This window comes from Solanum stenotomum, chromosome 4 (assembly GCF_019186545.1).
Source record: "Solanum stenotomum isolate F172 chromosome 4, ASM1918654v1, whole genome shotgun sequence".
In the NCBI taxonomy this organism is placed as follows: domain Eukaryota; kingdom Viridiplantae; phylum Streptophyta; class Magnoliopsida; order Solanales; family Solanaceae; genus Solanum; species Solanum stenotomum.
In genome coordinates this window covers 52,887,211-52,897,643 of record NC_064285.1, presented here as the reverse complement: position 1 = coordinate 52,897,643, position 10,433 = coordinate 52,887,211, and the positions used below count along the sequence as shown (strand labels likewise).

The 10,433-nt window shown below is 28.7% G+C and overlaps 1 protein-coding gene across 1 annotated transcript; it reads left to right on the top strand.

Moving 5' to 3' along the window:
* Positions 1-4,492: 4,492 nt before the first annotated feature.
* LOC125862786 (uncharacterized) lies at positions 4,493-5,309 on the top strand. The gene has a single exon (XM_049542910.1). It carries the CDS (start codon positions 4,509-4,511, stop codon positions 5,307-5,309), a length of 801 nt encoding a protein of 266 aa, XP_049398867.1. The 5' UTR covers positions 4,493-4,508.
* The last annotated feature ends 5,124 nt before the right edge of the window (positions 5,310-10,433 follow it).

Genomic DNA, 10,433 nt, shown 5'->3' with positions numbered 1-10,433 from the left:
TGGTCTTCGCTTTATCCTGACTTGATGCTTTATTTTCTTGTTTAATAGTGTCACCAAGAGCTTTAGCGTCAAGGTGGATTTCACATCAAGAACCCATGACAAATAATTCTTTTCGGTAATATCAAGTGCCACAAACTCAAGCTTTGATAAGTTTGACATAATGAACATTAAAAGAAAGAGATGAGTTAGAAATAATAAATTTAACTAAGACTAAATTTCTCAAGCAAATACATATAAATAGATTCTTAAGGTATGCTCATATAAAAATAAATGGGACACTATTATTTTCAGCACATAGATGCATGCAGAAATATCATTAAAAGACCTCTTTGAAAGTGATATAAAGTATTGTTATTCAATTACTACAACGTGCTCATACTTATGAAACAAACTTTGAAAAACACCAATTATTTTTGTAATTCGTTGGTGTTACTGTTTAAGTAATCATAGATCTTAAAAATTTCACATTATTAATTGCCATGTAAAAAAAGAATTGCTTATAAAAAACCACAAAGAGAAACATATGAACTTGAGATACATAAATCGGCAATATATATAGAAATTCATAAATAAAATCAGCAATATAGAAATACATAAATAAATTCAGCAATATAAAAATACATAAATAAAATTAATTTCTATTGCATGGTACATAAAAATTAGATATAATAATAGCATACATAAATGAAAATTTAAGAAGTATCGTAAGTTGTTCAAGAAAAAATTATGGTAACATTATTATTTTATACATTATTTAAATATAAGAATAATTGGAAGAAAATTGTATACATACTAAAACTAATATAACCTAGTAAATAATAATAGAGTTAGATATATCAAATAAAGATCATCAGGTTAATTTAACTAAAAAATTTAATAAACAAAGAAGAATTAACAATTAACTAAAAATATCTAATGTATGTGTTTATTATACCTGAGATATTTGGAGAAAATTAGAATTTTATGCTGATAACGTGTTACAAAATATTAATGATAAACTAAATAAAAAGAGGGGAAAAGGAAAGATAGAAGAAAGGGAGAAAGTGAAGAATAGTAAGAGTAATAAAATGAAGGAAAGTAATAGTTTTCTTTACTATTTTTGGTGTGTCTATATTGTAGAGGTATTGCCCCTTTTATAGAAAAAAAAACTTCCTTGGAGAAGTGTATCTTCTACAGTACTGGTCCATGGATATATATATATATATATATATAATTTATCAGAGAATGGTCTAAAATATCCCTCAAATATTTAAATTGGTACAAAACTATCCTTCATCCACCTATCGGCCCTAAAATACCCCTGACGTCCACCTTTCAGCTCAAAAATACCCTCGATGTTAATTCTTTGACTCATATTTGCCCTTATTTTTAATAGCACTCTTAAAGTAAAACTATTAAATATTTATTTTTATATTGTTTTAAAAAAATCATTTTTTCTATAAAATCACTTATGATTCATATTTTGACCCGATGCACTTGAAAATAATATTGAAAAAATAATTAATTTCATGATATCTTCCTATTGGCCTATTTTGAATCAACCCCAATTTATTATAACGTAACCCAGCTCATAAATGGGGATCCAACTAAAATCCATACTTACCCCGACTAATTGTCCATCTAAAAATAACATTATTTTCTTTAATTTAAAATTTTCTCTCAATTATCCAAATGTTTTGTTCATTTTTTTATTTATTCTTTTTTCTAATCTCTTATTTTTAATTAGGATATACGGGACTCAAACTTGAAATGAACTCACATATTTATATTCTTTTAATTAGTATTATTGTCATGATGGGATGAGGGTGGAGATAAGAGAAATAATTATTTTTATTCTTTTATTTTTAATTTTGGNTAGCATACATAAATGAAAATTTAAGAAGTATCGTAAGTTGTTCAAGAAAAAATTATGGTAACATTATTATTTTATACATTATTTAAATATAAGAATAATTGGAAGAAAATTGTATACATACTAAAACTAATATAACCTAGTAAATAATAATAGAGTTAGATATATCAAATAAAGATCATCGGGTTAATTTAACTAAAAAATTTAATAAACAAAGAAGAATTAACATTTAACTAAAAATATATAAGGTATGTGTTTATTATACTTGATATATTTGGAGAAAATTAGAATTTTGTGCTGATAACGTGTTACAAAATATTAATAATAAACTAAATAAAAAGAGGGGAAAAGGAAAGATAGAAGAAAGGGAGAAAGTGAAGAATAGCAAGAGTAATAAAATGAAGGAAAGTAATAGTTTTCTTTACTATTTTTGGTGTGTCTATATTGTAGAGGTATTGCCCCTTTTATAAGAAAAAAAAAACTTCCTTGGAGAAGTGAGTCTTCTACAGTACTGGGCCATGGACATATATATATATAAAATTTATCGGAGAAGGGTCTAAAATATCCCTTAAATATTTAAATTGGTACAAAACTATCCTCCACCTATCGGCCCTAAAATACCCTTGACGTCCACCTTTCAGCTCAAAAATACCCTCGATGTTAATCCTTTGACTCATATTTGCCCTTATTTTTAATAGCACTCTTAAAGTAAAACTATTAAATATTTACTTTTATATTGCTTAATGTGATTGGTCCAAATTTAAACCCTTCTCAAATAAATAATAAAATGATGTTTTAAAAAAATCATTTTTTCTATAAAACCACTTATGATTCATATTTTGACCTGATGCACTTGAAAATAATATTGAAAAAATAATTAATTTCATGATATCTTCCTATTGGCCTATTTTGAATCAACCCCAATTTATTATAACGTAACCCAGCTCATAAATGAGGATCCAACTAAAATCCATACTTACCCCGACTGATTGTCCATCTAAAAAAAAAACTATTTTCATTAATATAAAATTTTCTCTCAATTATCCAAATGTTTGTTCATTTTTTCATTTATTCCTTTTTTTAATCTCTTATTTTTAATTAGGATATACGAGACTCAAACTTGAAATGAACTCACATATTTATATTCTTTTAATTAGTATTATTGTCATGATGGGATGAGGGTGGAGATAAGAGAAATAATTATTTTTATTCTTTTATTTTTAATTTTGGGTACACACAAAAAAGTATATAGTATTTGTACATATTTGCTTAATTAAGTAATCTTTTATTGAATTGATTATTTCTATATGAATGCATCGTTATTTACCTTCTTTTTTTCTCTCTTGTTTGTCATAAATTTAAAATAAAATTGTGGACGTACATGATCCAAATAGAAAAAAGATAATGGAAGAGATAGGAAGTGAAGGGCGGGGGAGGGAGGAGTGTAGAGAGAGATGTCTAACCTTTTTATAATTTTAAATTTACTATGAAATTCAAAATCAAGTCAATAATGTGAACTTATATATTAATTAATTTCAAATTAGTTTTACGGAAAGGGCCTAAAATGCCCTTAAACTATTAGATTTGATACAATATTACCCTCCATCCACTAAATGAGTATGATCTGTTAGACATAAGGCTATTTTTGAGCCGAAAGGTGGACGTCGGGGTATTTTAGGACCGATAGGTGGATGAAGGGTAATTTTATATCGATTCAAATACTTGAGGGGCATTTTAGGCCCTTCTCCGTTTATTTATTTATAACATTCTAATATTTCTTGGCCATATATTTTGAGGCTTCTTAGTTATTAATTGTTCTAACATTTCTTGCCATATATTTTAAAGCTTCTTATTTATTAATTGTTCTAATATTTTATTGCCATATATTTTTAAGGCTTCTTAATTAGTTATTAATCTTTCTAATATTTCTTGCCATATATTTTTAAGGCTCCTTGGTTATTAATTGTTCTAATATTTCTTGCCATATATTTTTAAGGCTCCTTTCCTTTATACCAATCATATTACATCAAATCTGTTGACCAATTAAACAAAATCATATTACATGAAATAAAAAAAAGTTTAAAAGAGAAGGAAATCTAATTTTAAAAAAAGCAACTTATATAATAGAGCTAAATGATGTAATACATGACAAAAGAACATGGCAAGAAAATCTTATATATAAAAAATACTCCTAAAAAGTTAAAATTATAAAGAAGTTACCAAAAATATATATACTCCTTTTATTTCAAAAAGAATGACTCAATTTCCTTTTTAGTTCGTTTAAAAAAGAATAACTTTTTTCCTTTTTTGATAATACTCTAACTTCAATTTTTCACATGACATGTTTAAGATCACAAGATTAAAAAATATTTTGATACATTTAAAATAACTTTAATTTAGAAGCATATGATAAAAAAGCCTTCTTTTTTTTTAAACTCGATTCTAAATCAAACCGTGAGTCATTCTCTTTTGAAACGTAAGGGAGTATTTGACAACTTTCCAAGTTGATACTAAAAACTCCATAAGTTCTAGAAGCACGTGTGGAATGGTGGGCCCTCTAGTCTCTTTGCCATCAAGGAAAGTACACTTGCACAACCCCTACAAATAAAACCCAGCAGCAGAGGAGAAGAAAACAAACAATTCTCTTTCCCTCAAAATGAACCGCAAAACAAATATGAAACAAGTCGGAGAAGATGAATATTTGTGCCTCAGTTTCAACAATTTTGGACTTTTATCGGATATCGCTGCAAAAATCTCCGATGAATTTCAGGCGGAGGAGAAAGATAGCTTGAACGGCGGCGAAGAAGATTTCGAATTCTCTTTAGTCTCTGAGAAACCGGATAACTCAATCGCGGAATTCATCTATGACGGTCAGAATAAATTCCAGCAGCCAATTTTCCCTCTTTTCAACCGCGATCTATTGCTAAGCGATTCGGATTTGAAGGATGTTGATAAATCAATTTTGATTCCGTTGAAGAAGTTGTTTCTAGAAAAAAGTGAATCATCGGAGGCAGAGGAATTGGAGACGATACCTGCCGGGACTTATTGTATGTGGAAGCCGAAGATAAGTGAGCCATCACTAGGAAAATGCAAGAAGAGTAAATCAACAGGATTTGTATCGAAGCGATGGCCGAGGATCCGAGATCTGTTACGGAGGAGTAATAGTGAAGGGAAGGAAGAGGACAGTTTTGTATTTCTCAAACCAAAAAAGACAATAGAAAACGAATCAGCAAAAACAAAAAATTCCAGTGAGGTGGTGAAGACGGCAGGAAAATTGAAGCAGACGAAAACTAGCACTAGCGGAGGAGAAAAGGTTTTACCGCCGGCAGTGTATTATGTACGAAATAGAGCGGATAAAGAAGCTGATAAGATTAAGAGAAAGTCATATTTACCTTATAGGAAAGAGCTTATAGGATTTTTTGCTATTGGTTTGAGTAGAAGTTATCGTCCATTCTAACAACGGAAAAGGGTCATATTTGCCCCTCCACTCTTAGGAAAGGGTTATATTTGCCCTTTGTCATACTTTTTTGATATATTTGCCCCTCCCATCCAACTTTAGGTACATATTTGCCCTTGAACCGTTAAGTTTCATGTCCTCACTTTTAATAGCAGATGTGGCGCTTATGTGGCACGCCTACATGGATATATATTTTTTTTTCATTAAAAATTTTCTCCTAATTTAATTAGTATACCCAACCTAATTTTATACCCACCCATTTAACCCATGTAACCCAACTCCTAATATTTAATTCATTATGTTTCTTTAACTGAGAGAGATAGAGAGCTGGGGATTCTTGATCCACGAAAAAATCATTATCGAGTGTTAAGATTGCTTCTTCATCTAGTGATCGAGTCTCGTTCGGGTAAAGTAGGGTACNATTGGTTTGAGTAGAAGTTATCGTCCATTCTAACAACATGCAAATGCTTTTAGCATAGATTGTTAGAGTTTTTTTTTTCCATTAAAAAGATTTTGACAACTCCTCTCTATCAAAATGTTGGATTATGAGATTCAGTTTTTTTAATTTTTTTTTAAAACTATAATTTGGGATATGAAAAATTTAAGTATTCTGAAAATTATATTAATATATTTTTTGAAAAATATTACTCTTTATGTCTCAATTTATGTGACACATTTCGTTTTTCTAAGTCAATGACTGAGAATTTGCTCACAAAATCTTCAAATTTTTTAATTTATATATTTGTGAACTAGACAGATGGGGGGGAGGATAAAACGCTCCATAACAAAGACGACTATGTACCCAAGGAGCCTTGAACCCGAAACCTCTTGGTTAAAGATGAAAGAATATTTATCAATCCACCACAATTTTTGTTAGTAAAACAGATGGAGTATAAGTTACTCTCTCCCCGTTGCTTTTTTACTTGTTACTTGCACTTAGGGATGGCAATGGGGCGGGGCAGGATGGGTTTAAGGCTATGTGGGGCGGGACGGGTTTAAGGTTGTGCGGGGCAGGTTGAAGTGGGCTTTTTTTTAAATTAATGCGGGGTAGATTGCATAGCATGACATGTTATAGTTAAAATTGGCAATAAATAGTACCCTTATAATCTTTTAGCAAAACAAAGATTTTTGAAAATCTATTTGACATTAATTAGCCATATTTTCTTTTACTCGAAAGGGTTTTTTTTTTCTTTCTAAAAAGTTATTTTATTCCCTAATTTTCTCCAAACTTTTCTCAAGACATATTTTTTCTTTCACCGATCCTTAATTTATTGAAAAGTAAAAATTTTATTCTTTCTTCTTCTCTTTTCTTATTTTAAACAATTCTTTGTTAATAATGATTCTTTCAACATTTTTCTTTTACCTTTTTTTTTTTTATCTTTTTACAATTCTTCATGCATGCATATACTCTGTATTTGCTTAAATTTTCTCTTCCGTATTTACGTTCATCCAATGTATGATAATATACTAAATCGTTTCTTTTCATTGTTCTTGACTATATTTGCTCTATCATATATATATTGAATTTGTCATTGCCAACAACAACAACATACCTAGTGAAATCCCACAAAGTGGGGTCTGGGGAGGGTAAAGTGTACACAGACCTTACCACTACCTCGTGGAGGTAGAGAGGCTGTTTCCGGAGGACCCTCGGCTCAAGTACATCCAAACCAAGTAAAAGAAGAGGAAACAGTATATAAAACATAACATCCAATAAGAAAAATAGTACAAATCAACAACGGAGACAATAACATCAAGAAAATATTGTAAGAGGTGAAACGCAGTAAACAACATATGGCTATAGGATCACAGACAAGAACTACAAGTGCCAGGCTAGGACTACTACAAACGCTACCAACCCAGACCCTCGCAAGGAAAGACAACACGCTAACCTTAGTAACCTTCAACCTTAATACGCGACCTCCACTCCTTCCTATCTAGAGTCATGTCCTCGGTAATGTGAAGCTGAGCCAAGTCCTGTCTAATCACCTCTCCCCAATACTTCTTAGGCCTACCTCTACCCCTCCGCGCACCCTCTACAACCAGCCCCTCGCACCTCCTGATCACTGGGGCGTCTGCGCACCGTCTGAATTTGTCATTGCCAAACTATATGAATTTTTTTTTATTGTGGAATTGAAGATTTCAATTTAATTGGGGAAAATTGAGATTATAATGTGTTATTTTTTTTATATTTATTTTCATGGGTAAAAGGGATCTCATGAGTTTTTTTGGAAAAATAAATCTTAATTTTATATTTTTTTTTGGGTGGTATAAGTACAAAATAGTGTGTAACTTGAATGCAAAATCTGTTTATAGAATTTTATTTACTACAATTCTATACATTTTTTTACAAGAGAAAGTATTTGAAGATGCTTCATTATTAATGCCATTTGGTTTGAATTAGTAAAATATAACACATATAATAATTGTATACATGATTGTGTATACATTGGTATAAAGTCATTCAATTTAATGTATACAACTATTAATTGAATCAATACAAGAATTAGTCATATTTAATGTATACATAAATGTGTATACATTGCAACAGAAACCATACGTTTAATTGTATACATAAACTAATTGAATGAATACACAATATTTTTATGTATACATAAATTTATAATGTATTCATAAATATTCTTTGAGTCAAATATTATGAATACATACTGAACTGATTGAATACATTAGCCTAATAAACTCGTTACATAAGTATATACATCATTTATTTTAGAGAATGAATAGTGTATACATAATTGTTTTTTAAAATTGATAATTTCTTGGCGTATTTAAACTTTTCACCTTAAAGTGAAACATCATTCGAATAGCATAATTATTTTTATCATAGATATTAGAGAGAGAAATTTCTTGTAAACATGACATTCTGTTAGTATAGTTTTAGTAACACACTCAATAATATTGCATTCGTTAAAATACAGTCTCTCGGACAATCATATGGTTGTAACCAATAAAATATAAAGTGTTTGTGTTGTTGACACCAATAGCAATCAAATTGGTATTGACAATTCCATCTTCAACTTTAGCACATACATGATGGCTAGTATTTGAAAGTTTCCTATTCTTTCTTCAATTGTATGTATACTTGCAATTCTATATTGTTTCGTTTCAACATCGATATTGAAAAGTCATCGATTTTATAATGAAATTCAAAAGAATTAATAGAAGTATCAACATATAGAGGATTTGAAATCAATATCCGTATTGATAACCACCGCTTCTATGAAACAATCTACAAAATTATTATTACTATCTCATTATCTATTATAATGAATCAAAACAATCAAAGGTATCATTTATATCTTGAGGTTCTTATTTGCTCTACGTTTTTTTTTTTAAAGATATACTAATAATGGAGTTGGATTTGGAAATTTAAGGAAACTGAAATGCTAACTTTCTTAGTTATAGGACTTAAAATCACAAAACAATCCCACGTCTTCTATTTATTGCCAATTGGTTGCACGATGGTAAAAATGTAAATCTATAAAAATACAGTTAATTTACTTTTGGGCTAATACATGCTATTATTTTTTTTGGACTATTAATTGCTAAATAAAATTGGGCTATAAATTGCTAATTCTATGTAGAAGTTGTGCCTTTATGTCAATTCCTCGATTTTATGTGGGTTCAAATTTAATTTTAAGTTTTTCCATGTTATAAGAGTGATAAAACATTATTTATTAAGATAATTTCTATAAATCTACTAAAATATTCAAGATAGTAAATGCAAATGGTTCAATAAAAAATAATACATTTTCTTACATGTTTTCCAATTGACCTCTAAAAAATAATTTTTTAATTCACTATCCTATTAAATTAATACAACTTAATGAAAAAAGAAATTATTTTTATGAATTTTATTTTTAGTATCAAACTTAACTAGAAAAACAAAATATTAAAAAAGTTATGCAAGACGGGTTGAAAATGAAAAACGTTATTATGCGGGGGGGATTAAAAATTTTGCGGGTTAAGCTCAACCCGCCCCACTCCCACCCCACACTGCCCCATTGCCATCCCTACAATTTCACTAATATTTTAAGATAATTTTTCATTTAATTGATATGAATTTTTTTTTATAATTTTAGTATTTTGTCTAATTTTTGACTATCTAATTTTTTATTTTAAAATATTTTATTAATATAATCTAATTTAGTTTTGAAAGTTAGTCAAATTAATTTACTTAAATTGCAAAATATACCATATAAATTAAAATGAAGAAAATAAATAGAACAATTAATAAAGAGCCTTAAAATATATGGCAAAAAATATATATCTTTTAATTTTAAAAAATGGCTAGAAATATTAGAACTGTTAATAACTAAGGAACCTAAAATATATAGTAAGAAGTATTCGGAGAAATAAGAAATCAAGGAATGCTAAAATGTATTGTAAGAGAAATAGAAAAATTATATAGTAAGAGTATTAGAAAACTTAATAATTAAGTAGTCCTAAAATATATGGCAGTATTTAAGAAAATTAACAATTAAGTAGTCCTAAAATATATGATAAGAAGTATTGAGAAAATTAATAACTAAATAGTCCTAAAAGAAATGGTAAGAAGTTTTAAAAGAACTTAATACAGTAAAACTTCTCTAAATTAATAGAAGCGGGACCATGAAATATTATTATTTTGTAGAGCTATTATTTAATCGATAAATTAATATTTATTAATTTAAAGAGTGTTCAACACCGAAAAAATTGTCCAGAGATGGAATCTCAAAAAATTTGAAAGAACCAATTTGTAAAAACGTCATTCATGAACTTGAGTTCATGATTAATGATCTCAGTTTTCGCAATAAAATGGACGTTAATAACCTATTGGATAGGTGAAAATGACACATGTTCAGAGGTCTGGAGCTTAGAACAAATTGTGGATATATATCATTGGAAACACTATGTTGATGATAAAGTTGAAGATGATACAATACATTAGGAACCAGTTACGCATAAGGAAACATTTGCATCTAGAACTCTTCAAAAAAAAATTGGTGCAATTAGAAAAGACAACACCGTAACTTTTGGATGCAATAAGAAAAGTTAGAGATGAACTTCAACTAGATTTAGATTTTAACAAAAATCAGAACATAATAGAATCATATTTCACTA